The sequence below is a fragment of the Lipotes vexillifer genome, unplaced genomic scaffold, assembly GCF_000442215.2.
Source record: "Lipotes vexillifer unplaced genomic scaffold, Lipotes_vexillifer_v1.1 scaffold343, whole genome shotgun sequence".
NCBI lineage: Eukaryota > Metazoa > Chordata > Mammalia > Artiodactyla > Lipotidae > Lipotes > Lipotes vexillifer.
This window is the reverse complement of record NW_006777506.1, coordinates 2,461,868-2,482,482: the sequence shown is the minus strand read 5'-3', so window position 1 is coordinate 2,482,482 and position 20,615 is coordinate 2,461,868. Positions and strand designations below refer to the sequence as shown.

Sequence of the window (20,615 nt, the reverse complement as noted above, 5' to 3'; positions counted from 1 at the left end):
TAGGGACAAGAAGTTTCAAGGGCTTCCACTTGGTCCTGCCTACAATAATAGCCCTCAATCCACAGTTCATGAGTCCATGGTGGGGATTCTATTTATTGCCAAAAATGTCATTTCAACTTGTATTTGAGAGCTGTGAAATCACAACAACATGGGTCCACGGACCTATTAAACCCACTGTGACATGTAGTAAAACCAAAACTCCATACACTTTTAGTTGGATTAAAATGATATTTGACATCATCAGGGAATAGCAATTCAGAAATATTGATTTATGATGTTCTAAAAGTCTGGGTATTCCCCTTTCCTCAAGTACATAGCCATCCTGGTAAATAGATTCAGATCCCTCTGGGAAAGAATTTGAAGAGGATTACAGTATTTACTTATTAGAGTGTCCCAGGGGCCTTCTTCAAAGATACCTAACTTTCCCTTCATTTAGGTGGGTCTGGGTCTTTGAACTGCCTCATGTCTGGAAACTGGATGAGAGAGTATGACTGTCTTTTGTGCAGATTCGAACCAGTCTTTTCTCCCTAGTCTTAGGGTTTCACTAATTATAAGATAAGCTGCCAATATATTTTACACTCAAAGACTTTGTAAAAAATTAGCTATTGCTAAGAAACTTTGCAAGCTGAAACTGACTGTCACTGTAGCCCCAACTGAAAATATACCTAAAACTAAACACTGCTATATGGCCTCTGCCTTGGCCTTTTGGGATCTCATCAATACTACTGAACAAGGGGGTCCATTATATTCAGTCCTTCTTGGGGTACCCACTGAAAAGCCATTTCTATACATATTCTCTAGTTCTTTTTTTTTCCAATATAAGCTGGCAAAATGTTATGATTCTTTTAATGTGAATCCCTTGGAATACTCTGGGACTTCTTCTAATTATGAGTCTAGAGACAGATGGGTGTGAAAGAGAAAGAGAAAGCCTGTGCATGGCAATGAAGACCCAACCCAGCCAAAAATTTTTTAAAAAATTAAAAAAATATTTTAAGCAAATGAAAATTAAAATACAACCTATCAAAATTTGTAGGATGCAATGGAAACAGTGTTTAGATGCAAACTGATAATACTGGATACATACATTAGGAAAGATGAAAGATTTAAAATCAATAAACTAAGTTTTCACCTTCAGAAACTAGAAAAAGAAAATTTAATCTTAAAGAAGCAGAAGAAAAGAAATCATAAAAATAAGAACAGAAATCAATAAAATTCAAAACAGGAAAGCAACAGAGAAAATCAATAAAACCAAAAGCTGTTATTTTGAAAAAAAAATCAATAAAAATGATAAATCTGTAGGCAGGCTAACCAAGAAAAAGAGAACACAATGCAAATGCCAATATCAGAAATTAGAGTGGGGTCATCACTACTAATTTCATGGACATTCATGGATAATACGCACTTTAAATAAATATGATTATATCTGTCAATTATTCCACAATAAAGTTTTTTTTAAAAGATAGTAAAGGAATACTGTGAACAACTCTATGACACAAATTTGATAACAAGTGAAATGGACCAATTCCTCGAAAGACACAAATTACCAAATTCACACAGGGAGAAATAGACTATCTGATTAGGCCTGTATCTGTTAAAGGAACTGAATCAATAATTAATAAAATTCCAGAAAAAGAAAACATCAGACCCAGATGGTTTCACTGACAAATTCTACCAAAATTTTAAGGAAGAAATAGCATTAATTCTCCACAATCTCTTCCAGAAAACAGAAGCAAAGAAAATACTTCCTAACCAATTCTATGAGGCCATCATTATTCTAATGTGAAACTAAACTGTTAGTGACTAAATTTGCCACTCCTCCAAGGAGATTTTTAATTTAAAGATTAGACCTCTACTAGTATGACTATCACTGTAGTATCTAGATGCCTTTGGACCTTCTTAATGTCACAAAGGTGACTCTGGGCAAAAAACTGATCTTTGAGCTATGGAAACTATGAAGAATCTTAAGTCATATAGGACAGAGCTGATGAAATTCACTTCTTGAGTGTTCATTTGTTTATAAGTTTGAAAACCCTTGGCGAATTCTTGATAACATTAGAGGTATCTAGCCTTCATGTCAACAAAGCCAAAATCTAACAACAGCCTGAACACAATGGTCTTGCTCTGACTGCAGCCCTGTCGTATGCCCTTGACCTCCACATCCTGGGAACTTCCTGTGTGTGGTCTGGCCTGCACCCTCTCCCCTGTTCCTCCTTCCCTGGTTTCCCCTCAGATCTCAATAGTCCTGGTTCTTCTCTTTCTCCCTACTTCTCCTGCCACCCACGGTCCTGGCACAGAGCACATCATCCAGATGTGTTGTCTTCCCCATTTCAAACATCCAGATATCTGGATACCATACAATGAACTGAATTTTTCACTTTCCTTCCAAGGGGTGGTAGCCTGTGATCCAGACAGAGTCTCTGTTTTGTTTGATTCAGCTCTGGAATTGTCTAATTATCTATAAAGAGGAATAAAACAGACATGAGGGTGAGGGAATCCAGTGGGTTTAAAGAGATCACCCTAATCTTGACCTTTGCAGTCAATGTTGCTGTGGTAAGTAACATGTGCAAAATCTGTATCTCCATACTAACATGTCTTTTGTTTAGAAACTCAGCCTTTGAGGGGGTGAGGTCAGGGAACAGTCACGGAATTGTTTCTCCTTGTAATATGCTAAGAACTTCTATCCCAGAGAGGGGTAGGAAGATAAACTTCCTCTTTAAAAGCTATTAAACATATCCCTAGAAAAAGCAGAAACTTGGACTGAATGAGACAATGCAATAGAATTCCATATTCTTTGATGACTGGGAAAATACCGATTCTGAATATAGGCAATGGGTCATGTTGTTTCCATTTGACTCTTCCAAAGATGCCACCACCATATTTGGGAATTGGGAACTGGAAATGAGAATTTAGAAAAATATGATCTGGAAATTACAAGTAAGAAATTATTCACAAATTGAAAATAAATAATCCTAAGAAAGATATGCAAGCTTTATGAACATTAGCTTAATTCAATTCCTTGATATTTATTAAATATCAACAATACAATGACCAAAACTTATCTCAGTTCTTCCTCCAAAAATCAATTAATACATAACCCTACAAACAACAAACCCACAAAGCACTAAAACAATTCTTGATATGAAATTTACAGAGATTTTTGGTTTTTCCAACCAGAGCTTCCAGGGAAGGACTTCTAATTCTAGAGCAATTATTTATTGTTTTTAACTATGAGATAATCAAATATTGCCTTATGTAGGTAGATATTGCTTCTAGGTGATTTTATCCTTAACATTACAAAACAATGACTACAAGCTAAATCCAAAACCTCTGACATTTGAGTTTAAGGTAAAGACAGCTGACATGTACCATTTCAAGTATGAGTCACTATAAATAAAGATCATGACGCCCAGAATTTGGAGGCAACTACAAAGTCCCTGAACTACATAGGTTTCTGTTTCCTTTTTAGAATTTTTGTTATTTTTTTTATTATGCTAAAAAACACACAACAAAAATTTACTCTCCGAACAGTTTTTAAGTGTACGTTACTCTCTTAACTATGCACATTGTGGTACAGCAGATGTCTAGAACTTTTTCACCTTGCATGACTGAAACTATCCCATTGAACAACTTCCTGTTTCCCCCTCCCCCCATGCCCTGGCAACCACCATTCTTCTTTCTGCTTCCATGAGTTTGATTACTTTAGATCCATCACACAAGTGGACATAGGTCTCTTTTTGTAATTTCTTACTGTCATGATGACCAATATTTAACACATACCCATTATGGTATAGTTTTATCATACAGCTGTAGTGGGCATGATGGACTGTTTTGCTCAACTTTATTTCTTGTTGGTTGTGTCTTCTTGGACTATAGACAGTGGAAAACTAAAATTAAGATTTCCCACAACCACAGCTGAGTTCTAGTTGTGATTTTGCTTCTGCTGCCTAGATCCATTCATTTAAGATTTGGAAGCAGAAGTGAGACTAGGGGCTGTGTTTCCAGCAAGCAAAGATACTGGAGACTTAGATTTTCCTGCAATGGCAAAGCAGGGTCCAGTCATTTTCTTTGTGGGTGTTGAAAGGCAGTGTTCCAGCATCCAGTTACCAACTTTGTTGTGGTCAAGAGGCAGTTGGAGCTTCCTGATCCTGACTGCAACTACAGCAGACTGTTCTTGAATTCACCAGTTCTAGTGGTCCCTCCTGACCCTCCAACTTCCTGACTCCACGGTCAGGACAGCTGTTTCACTGGCAGTTTAGTTTAGCTATTTTATTCTAGGAGTCTTTCACAGAGATGCAGCCTCATGTAATTCTTTGTAGCAAACCACTTTTCACTTCAAATTACCAAAGTGTTCCTCATTCCTCCAAATGGCCCTTGGCTGATTCACCAACTAGAGGATGATAGCATGTTTTAACTAGATTCCAGCTTTAAAGCCCCTCCCTCTGCCCTCCGTTTATTAGATGCTTCTGGCTTTAATTAAAGCCAAGTAGAGATGGAAACTCAAAACCAGTCATTTTAATGCTAGTCTTTCCAATTGCTCTGATTACATTACTGCAGCAAAATGATCAACTAGCATTTCAATATTTCTTCATTATAATTTTGAAATAATATACCAATACCAGCACTTCATTTTAAAAGTATTTAGAATTCACAATATTTTTAAACCAATGAAACTTAAAAATGTAATAGATTTTAAATAAAAAACTGTCTAAAATTTAACTTAGTGTGTGTGTAAATATTAAGCACATATTCTAACTCTGAATTAACTATTAGATTATTAAATTAATGCAAAAAGTATTATCAAAAGTTAGCAAGCTAAATACTCATGTAAGATAAAGATAACATAATAAATAGTAGAAACTTTAAAACATAACATTATTTCAGCTATTTTTTTAAAATTTAGCCTTTTTGTGATTTATAAGAAATATACATATTTGATACAAACAGCTCATGTAACTCAACAACAACAACAAAAAAACCCAATTGAAAAATGGGAAGAAGATCTAAATAGACATTTCTCCAAAGAAGACATACAGAATATGGTACATATTCATGGTACATACTAATAAGTACCAGCCTATTCACAGCCCTCATCACATTCACCATCCTCACTCCATTAACCATCCTCGAATTCACTGTAGCCTTAATTCAAGCCTACATATTCACTCTACTAGTAAGCTTATACTTGCTTGACAATACATAATGACCCACCAAACCCACTCATATCACATAGTAAATCCCAGTCCTTGACCCTTCCTTACAGGAGCTCTCTCAGCACTTCTTATAACATCAGGCCTAATCATATGATTCCACTTCAACTCAATAATCCTACTAACTTTAAGTTTACTAACAAACATTCTAACAATAGACCAATGATGACGAGATATTATCTGAGAAAGCACTTTCCAAGGCCACCACACACCAACCGTCCAAAAAGGACTTCGATATGGAATAATCTTATTTATCCTATCAGAAGTCCTATTTTTTACAGACTTCTTCTGAGCCTTTTACCACTCAAGCCTTGCCCCCACTCCTGAACTAGGCGGATGCTGACCACCAACAGGTATCCACCCCTTAAATCCCCTAGAAGTCCCACTTCTCAATATCTCTGTATTATTAGCCTCTGGCGTATCTATCACCTGAGCCCATCACAGTCTCATAGAAGGAAACCGCAAACACATACTTCAAGCTCTTTTCATCACAATCATGCTCGGTCTTTATTTTACCCTACTCCAAGCATCAGAATACTATGAAGCCCCATTCACAATCTCAGACGGAATCTACGGATCCACTTTCTTTGTGGCCACAGGCTTCCATGGACTACACGTTATAATCGGATCCACCTTCCTCATTGTTTGCTTTATACGCCAAATAAAATTCCACTTTACATCAAGCCACCACTTTGGCTTGGAAGCCGCTGCTTGATACTGACATTTCGTAGACGTTGTATGGCTATTTCTCTATGTATCTATTGATGAGGTTCATAGTCCTTTTAGTGTTAACAAGTACAACTGACTTCCAATCAGTTAGTTTCGGTACACCCCGAAAAAGAACAATAAATCTCCTACTAATACTATTAACAAATACAACTCTAGCCTTACTACTCGTATTTGTCGCTTTTTGACTCCCTCAGCTAAATGTATACGCGGAAAAAACAAGTCCCTACGAATGTGGTTTCAACCCAATAGGGTCCGCTCGCCTACGCTTCTCCATAAAATTCTTCCTGGTAGCAATTACTTTCCTCCTCTTTTACCTAGAAATCGCCCTCCTACTCCCTCTACCCTGAGCAACCCAAATAACCTAAAAATAATACTCACTATGACCCTATTCTTAATCTCCCTACTAGCAGCTAGCCTAGCCTACGAATGAACCCAAAAAGGCTTAGAATGAGATAAATATGGTACTTAGTTTAAAATAAAACAAGTGATTTCAACCCACTAGACTGTGATCCAAACTCACAAATACCAAGTGTCTCTAATCCATATAAATATCCTAATAGCCTTCACCATATCCCTCACAGGGTTATTAATATACCGATCCCACCTAATATCCGCATTACTCTGCTTAGAAGGCATAATACTATCACTATTCATTCTAGCAGCCCTCACAATCCTAAACTCACACTCCACTCTAGCCAACATGATACCAATTATCCTCCTGGTATTTTCAGCCTGTGAAGCAGCTTTCGGACTAGCTCTATTAGTCATAATCTCCAACACATATGGCACTGACTACATATAAAACCTTAACCTCCTCCAACGCTAAAATTCATTATTCCTACCATCATACTGATATCCCTAACTTGATTATCAAAAAACAGCTCTATCTGAATTAATACCACAACCCACAGTTTACTAATCAGCTTTACAAGCCTACTCCTACTTAATCAATTCAACGATAACTCAATTACTCTTTGATATTCTTCTCTGACCCCCTTTCTACACCACTCTTAATCCTGACAATATGACTCCTCCCCTTAATACTAATAGCAAGCCAATCCCACCTTCTCAAAGAACCACTGGTCCGAAAAAAACTTTACATTACGATACTAATTATATTACAAACTCTTCTAATTATAACATTCACCGCCACAGAACTAACCTATTCTACATCATATTTGAAGCTACACTAATCCCCACTCTCATCATTATCACCCGATGAGGTAACCAAACAGAACGACTCAATGCAGGACTCTACTTCCTATTCTACACACTCATAGGATCACTCCCCTTGCTAGTAGCACTAACATACTTACAAAACACATCAGGATCTCTAAACTTTCTACTATTACAACACTGAGCCCAACCACTACCCACTTCCTGATCTAATATCCTCATATAGCTAGCCTGCATAATAGCTTTTCTAGTAAAAATACCCCTTTACGGTCTACACCTTTGATTACCCAAAGCACACATAGAAGCCCCCATCGCAGGTTCAATAGTCCTTGCAGCTGTATTACTAAAACTCGGAGGCTACGGCATGCTACAAATTACATCAATTCTTAACCCTCTAACAGAACATATAGCTTACCCCTTCCTCATGCTATCATTATGAGGAATAATTATAAACAGCTCCATCTGTTTACGTCAAACAGACCTAAAATCACTCATCGCATACTCCTCAGTCAGCCACATAGCACTCGTTATCGCAGCTATCCTCATCCAAATCCATTGAAGCTACATAGGAGCTACTGCTCTAATAATCGCCCATACTGTTCTGTCTAGCTGTTCTGTTCTGTCTAGCAAACTCAAACTATGAACGAATCCACAGCCGAACCATAATCCTAGCACGAGGCCTACAAATCTTTCTCCCACTAATAACGACCTGATGACTACTAGCAAGCCTAACAAACCTCGCTCTACCCCCCACCATCAACCTGATCGGAGAACTACTTGTAGTTATATCAGCTTTCTCATGATCAAACCTCACTATTATCCTAATAGGGACAAATATTGTAATAACAGCCCTTTACTCCCTATACATGTTAATCACAACACAACGCAGCAAACATACTCACCATGTTAACAACCTCACCCCCTCTTTCACACGAGAACACACCTTAATAGCCCTACACATCATTTCCTTACTACTCTTATCATTAAGTCCCCAAATCATCTTAGGCCCCCTTTATTTTAAGTATAGTTTAAAAGAACACTAGTTTGTGAAGCTAGTAATAGAAGATCAAAACTTCTTACTTACCGAAAAAGTACTGCAAGAACTGCTAATTCATGCCCCCCCCACATCTAACAGTGTGGCTTTTTCAAACTTTTAAAGGATAACAGTTATCCATCGGTCTTAGGAACCAAAAAATTGGTGCAACTCCAAATAAAAGTAATAAACCTATTTACTTCCTCTGCTTTACTCACATTACTAATATTAACTGCCCCCATCGTAATATCTAACACAAACCTCTACAAAAGCGACAAGTACCAACACTATGTAAAAAATATTACCCTTTCCACCTTCATCACTAGCCTGATCCCAATAATAATATTTATTCACACAAACCAAGAAGCACTCATTTCAAACTGACACTGAATTACCATCCAAACCCTTAAACTATCACTTAGCTTCAAAACAGACTACTTCTCACTCATATTTATACCTGTAGCACTATTTATTACATGATCTATCATGGAATTCTCAATATGATATATACACTCTGACCCCCACATCAACCAATTCCTCAAATACCTACTTATTTTCCTCATCACTGTACTCATCCTCATCACAGCTAATAATCTTTTCCAACTATTCATTGGGTGAGAAGGAGTAGGTATTATATCCTTCTTGCTAATTGGCTGATGATTCGGATGGACAGAGGCTAATACAGCTGCCCTCCAAGCAATCTTATATAATCGCATCGGAGACATTGGATTCCTGATGTCAATAGCATGATTCTTATTTAACATAAACGCATGAGACTTACAACAAACTTTCATACTCAACCAAAACTCCTCAAATCTTCCCCTCGTAGGACTTGTACCAGCCGCAGCTGGAAAATCAGCCCAATTTGGACTACACCCCTGACTCCCTTCAGCAATAGAAGGTCCCACCCCAGTCTCGGCCTTACTCCACTCAAGCACAATAGTCTTAGCAGGGATTTTCCTACTTATCTGTTTCTACCCTTTAATAGAAAATAATAAACTCATTCAAACAGTAACTCTCTAGGTGCCCTCACTACTTTGTTCACAGCCATTTGTGCCCTCACCCAAAATGACATCAAAAAAATTATTGCTTTCTCCACCTCCAGCCAACTTGGCCTAATAATAGTAACAATCGGTCTTAACCAACCTCACCTAGCATTCCTACACATTTGCACACACGCCTTCTTCAAAACCATATTATTCTTATGCTCCAGCTCCATCATTCATAACCTAAACAACGAACAAGACATTCGAAAAATAGGAGGGCTATACAAAATTCTTCCCTTCACCACAACCGCCCTTATCATTGGCTGTTTTGCACTTACAGGAATACCATTCCTCACAGGATTCTACTCCAAGGACCCTATCATCGAAGCCGCCACTTCATCTTATACCAACGCCTGAGCCCTATTACTAACCTTAACCGCTACCTCCCTCACAGCTATTTACAGCACTCGCGTTATCTTCTTTACTAGGACAACCTCGTTTCCCTCCCCTCATAAACATTAATGAAAATAACCCTATATTAATTAACCCTATCAAACGCCTATTAATTGGAAGTATCTTTGCCGGATTTATCCTCTCCAACAATATCCCTCCAATAACCACACCCTTAATAACTATACCCTTACACCTGAAACTAACAGCTCTCGCAATAACAACCTTAGGCTTTATTCTCGCATTCGAAATTAACATCTACACACAAAACTTAAAATACCTATATCCATCAAACTCCACTAAATTTTCCACTTTATTAGGATATTTCCCCACAATTATACATTGCCTACCCCCTCACCTAAACCTAATAATAAGCCAAAAACTAGCAACTTCCTTACTAGACCTAACCTGAATAGAAACCATCTTACCAAAAACTACAGCCTCCATTCAACTAAAGGCTTCCACACTAACCTCAAACCAAAAAGGCCTTATCAAACTCTACTTCCTGTCTTTCCTCATCACTATTACCCTTAGCATAATCTTATTTAATTACCCCGAGTAATCTCCATAATAACTACACCACCAATAAACAATGATCAACCTGTAACAATAACCAATCAAGTACCATAGCTATATAAAGCAGCAATTCCTATAGCCTCCTCACTAAAAAATCCAAAATCCCCTGTATCATAAATAACCCAATCCCCCAACCCATTAAATTCAAATACAATATCCACCTTCTCACTCTCTAAAGTGTACAATACCACTAAAAACTCCGTCATTAAACCTAAAAGAAAACCCCCTAACACAACTTTATTAGAAACCCAAACCTCAGGATATTGCTCGGTGGCTATAGCTGTCATATAACCAAATACAACATTCCTCCCAAATAAATCAAAAATACTATTAACCCCAAAAATGAACCACCAAAACTGAAAACAATCCCGCACCCTACAGCACCACCCACAATCAACCCTAAACCCCCAAAATAGGTGAAGGCTTTGAAGAAACCCCCACAAGACTAATTACAAAAATAATGCTTATAATAAAAACAATGTATGTCATCATTATTCTCACATGGACTTCAACCATGACCAATGACATGAAAAATCATCGTTGTTATTCAACTACAAGAACCCCAATGACCAACATTCAAAAAACACACCCACTAATAAAAATCCTCAATGATACATTTATTGATCTCCCCACCCCATCAAATATCTCTTCATGATGAAATTTTGGCTCCCTACTCGGTCTCTGCCTAATCATACAAATCTTAACAGGCCTATTCCTAGCAATACACTACACACCAGACACCTCAACTGCCTTCTCATCCGTCACACACATCTGCCAAGACGTTAATTACGGCTAAATCATTCGATACCTACATGCAAACGGAGCCTCTATATTCTTCATCTGCCTTTATGCTCACATTGGACGTGTCCTATACTATGGCTCCCACACCTTCCAAGAAACATGAAACACTGGTGTACTACTACTATTCACAGTTATAGCTACCGCATTCGTAGGTTATGTCCTACCTTGAGGACAAATATCATTCTGAGGCGCAACCGTTATTACTAACCTCCTATCAGCAATCCCCTATATCGGGACTACTTTAGTAGAATGAATTTGAGGTGGATTTTCCGTAGATAAAGCAACATTAACACGCTTCTTCGCCTTCCACTTTATCCTTCCATTTATCATTACAGCACTAGCAGCCATCCACCTACTATTCCTTCACAAAACGGGATCTAATAATCCCACAGGAATTCCATCCAACATAGACAAAATCCCATTCCATCCCTACTACACAATCAAAGACATTCTAGGTGCTTTATTACTAATCTTAACCCTACTCGCACTAACCCTGTTCACACCCGACCTACTAGGAGACCCTGACAACTACACCCCAGCAAACCCACTAAGCACCCCAGCACACATTAAACCAGAATGATATTTGCTATTTGCATACGCAATTCTACGATCAATCCCTAATAAACTAGGAGGAGTACTAGCACTACTCCTCTCCATCCTCATCCTAATATTCATCCCAATACTCCAAACATCTAAGCAACGAAGCATAATATAACATGAAAAGATGCTCAACATCGCTAATTATTAGAGAAATGCAAATCAAAAGTACAATGAGCTACCACCTCACACCAGTCAGAATGGGCATCATTAAAAAGTCTACAGATAACAAATGCTGGAGAGGGTGTAGAAAAAAGGGAACCCTCCTACACCATTGGTGGGAATGTAAGTTGGTATAGCCACTGTGGAAAACAGTATGGAGGTTCCTCAGAAAACTAAAAATAGAATTACCATATGATCCAGCAATCCCACTCCTGGGCATATATCCAGACAAAACTCTAATTCAAAAAGATACATGCACCCATTGTTCATAGCAGCACTATTTACAATAGCCAAGACATGGAAACAACCTAATCATCCATCAACAGATGAATGGATAAAGAAGATGTGGTGCATATATACAATGGAATACTACTCAGCCATAGAAAAGAATGCAATAATGCCATTTGCAGCAACATGGATGGACCTAGAGATTATCATACTAAGTCAAGTCAGTCAGAAAAAGACAACCACCATATGATATCACTTATATGTGGAATCTAACCTATGACAAAAATGAACCTATCTAGGAAATAGAAACAGACTCACAGATATAGAGAATGGACTTGTGGTTGCCAAGTGGGAGGGAAGGTGGGGGAGGGACAGATTGGAAGTTTGGGGTTAGTAGATGCAAACCATTAAATATAGAATATATTCTTTTTGATATTCTTTTCCATTATGTTTTATCACAGGATATTGGATATAGTTCCCTGTGCTATACAGTAGGTCCTACTGTAGGTCCAATATCCTGTGATAAAACATAACGGAAAAGAATATGAAAAAGGAGGTATATATATGTGTAACTGAATCACTTTGCTGTACACCAGAAACTAACACAACATTGTAAATCAACTATACTTCAATTAAAAAAAAAGAAATATATATATTTGGTCATTCTCAGATGTATTTGGTCTTCTTCCACAGTTCCCGGTTCACAGCTCCCCAAACCCTTGGAATTTTCTGATCAGTAAGAGCAATGGGAGCATCTTTTGTTATATTTGGTCTCTTGTCCTAACTCCATTAAACACTTCAGGGCCAAAAAGGTGAAATGGGTGTCTTGTTTTTCATAACAAGCCCTTTCCATCACAACTGGGTTTTATGTTAATGAAGGTGACTTTGGATCCCACCCCAGGGTGTGGGGCCGGTTGCCAGGAGAACCAACCTCATGACCAGAGGGTTGGAACTTTGAGTCCTGCCCCCTGATTTCTGGGGAAAGGAAAGGAGCTTGAGGTTGAATCAACTGCCATTGGCCAATGATTTAGTCAATCATGACTATGTAATGAAGCCTCCATAAAAGCCCCGAAGGACAGCTTTTTGGCCCTTTATCAGAGAGCTTCCACATTGGGGAACCAGAACACTTCTGCATGCCACTTTTCAGGGCCCCAAGTTCCACGAGGACATAAGATCTCTTGTTCAGGACCTCGCCCTATGTATCTCTTCATCTAGTTGTTGATTTGTATCCTTTAGTATCCTTTTATAATAAATCAGTAATCTAGTGAGTAAATGGGTTTCCCTCAGTCTGTCAGCTGCTCTGGCAAATTAAACCCAAAGGGAGGGGTCATAGGAACCTCGATTTATAGCCAGTTAGTCAGAAGCACAGGCATCAACCTGGACTTATGATAGGCACCTGCAGTGGAGGGTGCTCATGGGATGGAGCCCTTTACCTGTAGAATGTGATTCTATCTCTGGGTAGATAGTGTCAGAATTGAGGGAAATTGTATGACACCCAGCTAGTGTCCAAGAATCGGATCCAAGAATCCTTTTTCAGTATATGTGTGAGGCAGAGGGTGCCTGCACGACCAGCCCCAATAGAAACCCTGTGCCCTGAGTCTCTAAGGAGCTTTCCTGACAGAGGGCATTTCCTGTTGTCAGAGAATCAAGCATGTGGTATGTGACTCCACTGAGAGAAGGCTCCAGAAACCTGTGCCTGGTTTCCCCCAGGGGCTTCTCCCCAAGCCTTTTTCCTTTGCTGATCCTGCTAAGTATCCTTTAGCTGTAATAAATTTAGCTGTGAGTATGACCACACACCCAGTACTCCTATCCAATCATGGAACCTGGGGGCGGTCTTTGGAACCTCGACACAAATGGGTTTCATAAAATATACTATTAAAATAAATTTCACCTGTTTATTTTTGCTTAACGCGGCTGCTGGAAAATTCATCATTATGGATGTGCTCACGTTATATTTCCATTGACGTTACTGCTCCAGCACCTTGTAATGGCAAATGCTGAAGCAGTGAGGCCAGAGCTTCCATTTTATAGGAGAAACGGAGGCCCAGAAGGGGTGGTGGGTGTGGCTGTGACCACAGATCAAGGAGGGAACAGGAGGCCGTGAGCAGGGAACCTGCTGCAGGACTCCAGCCCCCAGGTACTTACCGGATGGACCTCGAGTGGTCGTCTTGAGGACTGAGGACTTTCTGGACAGGGGTGTCCGACTTCCTTTGTCACTGGACTCACTCCGGGCGCTGAGTGGCCACCTGGCCCAGTCCCCACTGGCCAGCCCCTTGATTTTGGCAGCGGTCACCGGAGTGGCTTTGGGGGTGTCAGTGCCAGGGTTTGGGTGGGTGGGTGACTTCCGGGCACGGCCGAGGTGCTCTCTCAGCCGGGAAGCAGCGTCTAAGGGTCCACCATGCAGATACTAGGCTGTGTGGGCAGAGATGGGGCGATCTTGAGGGGTCAGGAGAGTGTCCTCATCTGAGTCCGAGGTGCTGGGAGCGGCAGGCAAGGGGTCTGAGTTAAGACAGGGTAGGCAGGGACTTGCTGACAGATGTGGGTGATGTCTCCTGGACTCCTGGAGCACCCGCCAGCTCCTGGGACCGAGCGCTGCTGTCGTTGGCACTGCCAGGGGACACGTGTGCCAGAGCCATGGGCACGGCCTCTCGCTGCTCAAACTCACAGGGTGACACCAGGCACAGGGCCACGTCGTGTGGGGAGGCCCTGGGCCGTGCTCGGGGGCCGCAGAGTGCGAGGTTCAGCCCGGCTTCACTCATGGCCGCAGGTGGTAGCAGTAGCACCTGCTCAAGGGAGACAGACAGGGACTCGTCCACCTCTGTGGAGCGTGGGGAGCCCACCTCGGCGGGCAGCGAGAGCGTGGTCACTGAAGGGGAGGCATCCGGCCTGGCCTCCCCACCCCGCAGCGGGCTCAGTGATAGTGGCCCGCAGTTCTCAGCTGGCCCCTGGTGGGCTCCGACGGGCGAGGGCTGGGGCGTGCTGGCGGCCAACAGCAGCTGCAGGGTTTTCTCCTCCAAGACGCCATCCTCTTTCCAGCCGGGCTCAGCCCCAGCTCCGAACTGCTCTCCTGGCTGCTCTCCTGGCTGGGCGGGGCCACCAGCTGCGGTCCCGGAAGCTGCGGGCCACGGTGGGTGGTCTGGCGTCTCCGCACCGGAAGCGGAGGGGCGGGGGCTTTGGGACCCATTCTCTACCGTCTGGACACCTGGGCGGGGTGTGTTGGGTGCTCTGCGGAGCTTGGGAACCAGCTGGGCGTCTGCCTTCTTGCCGCCGACCACAGTGGAGGCGGCCCGGCACCTCCTGTGGTCGGGGTCCTTCTTCACCTCCCTGGAGGTGGGCAGGAGTGAGGGGCGGCTTCGAAAAATGCAGGCTTAAAAGACAGAGTGCAACAAGCACGCACGCATCGAGGTGTTACCTATTTTGTGCAAAGTATTTTCAGCTTCAGTTAAGAATTCTGATTTTTAACCTATAAGTAGAATGTCGAGGAGACAGTGTTATGTCAATACAAACTTGTAATTATATAATTGTATATACATATATAATAATTTTTTGAAGACTTTTACTTGGGGGGGAAGGGATCAGAGACTGAAATCTTTACATGGATGTTCTTGTTTAAAGAAAGCTTTTCTAATCTGTCTTCCTCTTCCTTAGTTTCACTGTGTATAGATGGAGATTCTGATTTAGAATTACCTGTGTCAATTTTGATACTCTCATACTTTCCACGTTCGAAAGTCTTCTAACTAAAATAAAATTTATTCTTCCAGTAGAAGCTTTCTGGTACCCTAATATGGCCGCTTATTAAGCTCATACAAGCTGGAATGTGTCTAAACCTGTGGACTGCATACCGGCTTCGTCTTCGTGCACACAAAAACTCAGTCATTTAACTTAATCTCAAGATGTTAAATTACTTGAATTGCAGATTTTTTTTAAATAACAATTTATACCCACAAAAATGCAGTTCTCCATCACCTCTCCCACAAGGACTTCATTTCTCCCTGCGCCCCAAATGCATTTCTCTGCTCTACCTCTCTGTCACCCTCAATCCCACCCTCTACCCTTCCCGTCTGTCAAAGGATTGCACTCTCCTTCCTTATTGTAAAATTACAAGCCTTCTAAGAAAAAACCTTGCATGATGGTTTCTTATCACTCCAAACCCTTTTGTCTTCACGAGTTTCTTTTCTCCCCGTCCCGTTCCAGGGGAACAGGTGCTTTTCTTCTCACCTGCTTCTAATTCTTTTTCTTCCTGTTTCCTGGGAAACTTACTCCATTAATTATCCATCCCCCTTCCCAATTTTCCATCATTTCTAACTTCTTTCTCTCTGTTTCCAAATATGTCAGTTGTCCTCATATTTTTAAAATCACCGTTGATCCGGTTATCTCCTATCCATCTCTTGTTTCTTTTACACAAGCAGTAGAGTAAGTGGGTTCTGACTGGATAGTCTGCTGCCCATCTTCCTGGGTTTTCAGCCCAGCTCCACCACCAGTTAGCTGTGTGACCACCAGCAAGTTACTGAATCTCTGAGTGTAAAATGCAGATGACCATACTGCTTTTATTAGCTCATTATTATTTTTTTATTTTCAAAAAGATTAACCATATTTCCCCCTATCTTTTCTGCTGTGGCCTCTCTTCCCTACCAAGTGTAGAAAGTTGGAAATTTAAAGTCAAAACATAGATATGCAAAAATGCAACTTCATTTTCTCACAGGTGAATTTAACTTACTCATAAGCCCGGTTTCTACTCCATGAAATTAGCCCTTGGAGGAAAATGAGGAGCTGCTGATTTTAAAGGTTGTCTGCTGCATCAAAGCTCAATTTAAGCCTCTTCCATTGTATGTGCCTAATTACATCTAAGGGAAGAGAGGAAGCTCAGGGCAGTCCTATCGATAGCCTTCTAGGTGAAAAAGAATGCCTTAGCCTAGGAATCAGAGACAGAAATTTTTATCTCTACAGCTCAATGTCATTTTCATTGACAAAGACAATGAGGTGTATCCTGTGAGGGGATGCTTTTGATCACAGCATTATACCTGAGAAAATAATTTTCCTGTGCAACTGCTGGGTGTATCTTTCCAAAGGATGGACAAGAATAGGAACAATACTGTAAACAGTATTTCATTATTCTGAATTTTTTAGCTGACTCTTCTGCAATATTCTCCATTATGTGTTAACACTCATCTAGCAAAATACATACATATTTACTAAAACAAAAAGCTTAGAATTTTTTAATAAATATACTTTAATACATTGTGGTATAAGGAAGTCTTAGCATCAAGTGCATTCTAAACAGTAGCTGCTAAATTGACCCACACCAAAAGAATAGCAAAACATAATCTTGGAGAGTTAATCTCTGACTGCTCAACTTTTTCTCACGGTGGGGTGAGAAAGGATTAAAGGCTGCATTCCTCAGACCCTGCTTTTTCTCATGCATTGAATCTTATTTCTCTTAGGACACTGGAGCAATGCCTACAATAGCCTGAATTGCAGGAGGTAAGGCAGCTTAAATCAGAGACCATTCTGATTAGATGAGAGTTGTTGCAAAATTCACCAGGTTTCAATTAGACTGAGATTCTAGAATGAAGGGGGGAGGTAATTAAGCAGCTTGTGGATGGAAGATTATTTCTACTCCAAGGAAAAATGTGCTTTGGGATTTTCTTCCCTCCTAAAGTCAGCCAAAACTCAGCTCCCCTCCCTCTTCACTTTTTCCTATTTATTGCCTAAAGGAAACAGTATTCACAAAGACCAATTACACAATTATTTAATTATTTGGATGGCCACCTTCCCTGAACAAAATGATAGTATCGGGTGCTGATCCAGAGTGCAGCTTATGCAAGAGTGAAGACATCTGGTCATTTGGGTCACCGTGACACAGAGCTCAGATGTGGGGATGGGTGTGTACTGTGACACCAAGCCTAATTGATGGTCAGCCATTAAACCACAGCCGATAAAAAAACATCATTTTATAGTTGAGTCATGATTACTGCATTTTCCTGTCGGCATTTGAAAAGAAATAAATGTGAAGTAATCTGTTCAGAACTACGGGAAATAAGTGAGCAATTCATGTACTAAAAATAATTGTCCCCTTTATGATTGAAAAAAATGTTCATTTCGCTAAATATGTCTGCTAATTTCTCTGATAAATATTTTAATAAAATAGATTTCGTAGAATCTTAATATATGACACAAATTCTCAAACCATCCATTAGCCAAGCTCATTTGTTTATTTATAGAAATACTAAAACATTTCCATTACTAACAGTAGTTGGTAGGTCAAGACTATCCCTGCAGGCATAGCTAACACAAGATATCAGGAAGTATAGCCTACATATTTTTTTTTAAGTTTTAAGTTTTAAGTCAAGAAAATGCACAAATCATAAGTATACAGCTCAAAGAATTTTTACAGAAGGAAACATACCTGTCCAACTACCACACAGATCATGATACAGAACATTACCAGAATCCCAGGAACTTCCTTTGGGTCACATCTCCATAACTACCACTTAGAAGGGAATTGCTCGTCTAACTTCTATCACCACACTTTAGTTTTCACTGGTTTTGAACTTTAAGTGGAATCATACAAAGCGCATATACATGTGCTCTTATGTGTCTAATTTCTTTTACTCGATAGTTTGTGAGATTTATCTATGGTATCACAGTAGTTTTCATTGTTGCATAGCTCCCTTGTGGAAATATACCCAAATTTATTTATCCATTGGTGACATTTGAGTTGCTTTGGGCTGTTACAAACAATGATGCTCTGAACATTCTGGTACATGTCTTCTGGTATACATGCATAAGCATTTATCTTGGGAATAAACCTAGGAGAGAAATTGCTCAGTCATAGATTATGTGTACAGTTTTCCAAAGAGGTCTTGCAAATTTAAACTCCCACCATTAGAATACAGAAGTTCCAGTTGTTCTATATTCTCACCAACTCTTGGCATTGTCAGATTTTTAAGTTTTGCCATTCTGGTAGATGTGTAGTAGTATCTCATCATGTTTTAATTTATATTTCCCTGATGACTAAAAATTTGAGTGTCTTTCTTGAATGCTTATTGGTCATTTGGATATATTCCTTTGGGAAGTTCTGGTTCAAGACTTTTCCTACGTATTAATTAGATTGTCCTGTCTTTTATTGATTTGTCAGACTTAATTAAATAATCTGGATGAGTCATCTTTTATATATAATATATAGCAAATTTCTTCCTCCACTCTGTGGATTGTCTTTCATTCTCATCATGATAATTTTTAAAAAGAGGAGCTCTTAATTTTAATTAAATTAAATTTAGTAAACTTTTCTTTTATGATTATTGCTGCTTGCTCTCTGCTTGTGAAATCTTTGTTTAATAAATCTTTGCCTACCACAAGGTCATAAAGATATTTTCTCTCATATAATCTTCTAGAAGTTTTATTGTTTTATTTTTTCTATTTCACCTGCATTTGATTTTTGAGGCTTGTATGAGGTGGGGATCAATGTCCATTTTTTCCCACATCGGTAGCTAGTTGATTGAGCACTATTTGGACCTGAAACCATCTATTGCAATAATATTTTGTTTTTAATCAGTTGACCAAATATGTGTGAATCTGTTTCTAAATTACTCATCCTACTTTATTGGCCTAGTTCTCTATCCTTGGGCCAGTATCCGACTCTTGATTATTATTGCTTTTAGCAAGACTTGATATCTAGTAGTCTAAGTCCTCCAACTTTGTTCATCAAGGTTCCCATATCTATTCTCAGTTCTTTGCTTTTTGATATGAATTTTAGGATCAGCTTTATATTTCCTAAAAAAAAGCCTACTGGAGTCTATAGACCAATATAGGGACAAATTATATCATTGTAATATTTAATAATTTTATCCATAAACACAAGTTATTATTCCATGTATTTAGGTCTTTAATTTCTCTCATTAATGTTTTAAGCTTTTGTATTCTTTTTTTTTTTAAGTATCATTAGACTTTAATACTTTTTTTTCATGAAAGAATCAGCAATTGATTTTGGGTTTTTTCTGGCTCCAATCTCATTGCAGAGTTTGTTGGAACCATTTTCAAAACTGCTCAGCTTTGTAATTCAGAATGCTGTCTTCACTTTGGCCTACCTGGTGCAGGTGTGTGGCTTATGTTATTGAGCTTTCACTAAGGTAAGGTTGCATGTGTGTATGTGTCCCTGGGAAACAAACAACTGGAAGAAACATATTCTTTCTAATCAGTATCAAATCCCTCTTAGGTTAATTGCCTCGATATAGTTAAAAGTGAGTAATTCTACTGAGGTCTAATAAAAATCATTAGACGGAAACACCTTGCACACACAAATATATAAACTATATGTTAAATATGCAAATTTGGAGAACTGAGGGTCATGTGGTTTAGAAGAGAAGAGGTTTTTTTTTTTTTTTTTTTTTTTTTTTTGCGTTACGCGGGCCTCTCACTGCTGTGGCCTCTCCCGTCGCGGAGCACAGGCTCCGGACGCGCAGGCCCAGCGGCCACGGCCCACGGGCCCAGCCGCTCCGCGGCACGTGGGATCCCCCCGGACCGGGGCACGAACCCGCGTCCCCTGCATCGGCAGGCGGACCCCCAACCACTGCGCCATCGGGGAAGCCCCGAGAAGAGGTATTTTGAATGAAATGAGATAATGGTCTATGACCTCTAATGTCCTTTTCAAGTTCACCATCTATGATTAGT

General features: G+C 39.9%; 1 protein-coding gene and 1 pseudogene across 1 annotated transcript; one reads left to right on the top strand and one right to left on the bottom strand.

Annotated features, from left to right (window-relative positions):
• Positions 1–2,478: 2,478 nt before the first annotated feature.
• On the top strand, positions 2,479–10,143 carry LOC103091456 (NADH-ubiquinone oxidoreductase chain 5-like). The gene is given in 4 exon segments (XM_082930903.1): positions 2,479–2,550; positions 8,248–9,157; positions 9,160–9,613; positions 9,615–10,143. Coding segments are annotated over 4 exon segments (1,965 nt in total).
• Positions 10,144–10,198: 55 nt separating this feature from the next.
• Positions 10,199–18,904, bottom strand: LOC103091181 (microtubule-associated protein 1S-like; annotated as a pseudogene).
• Between the last annotated feature and the right edge of the window lie 1,711 nt (positions 18,905–20,615).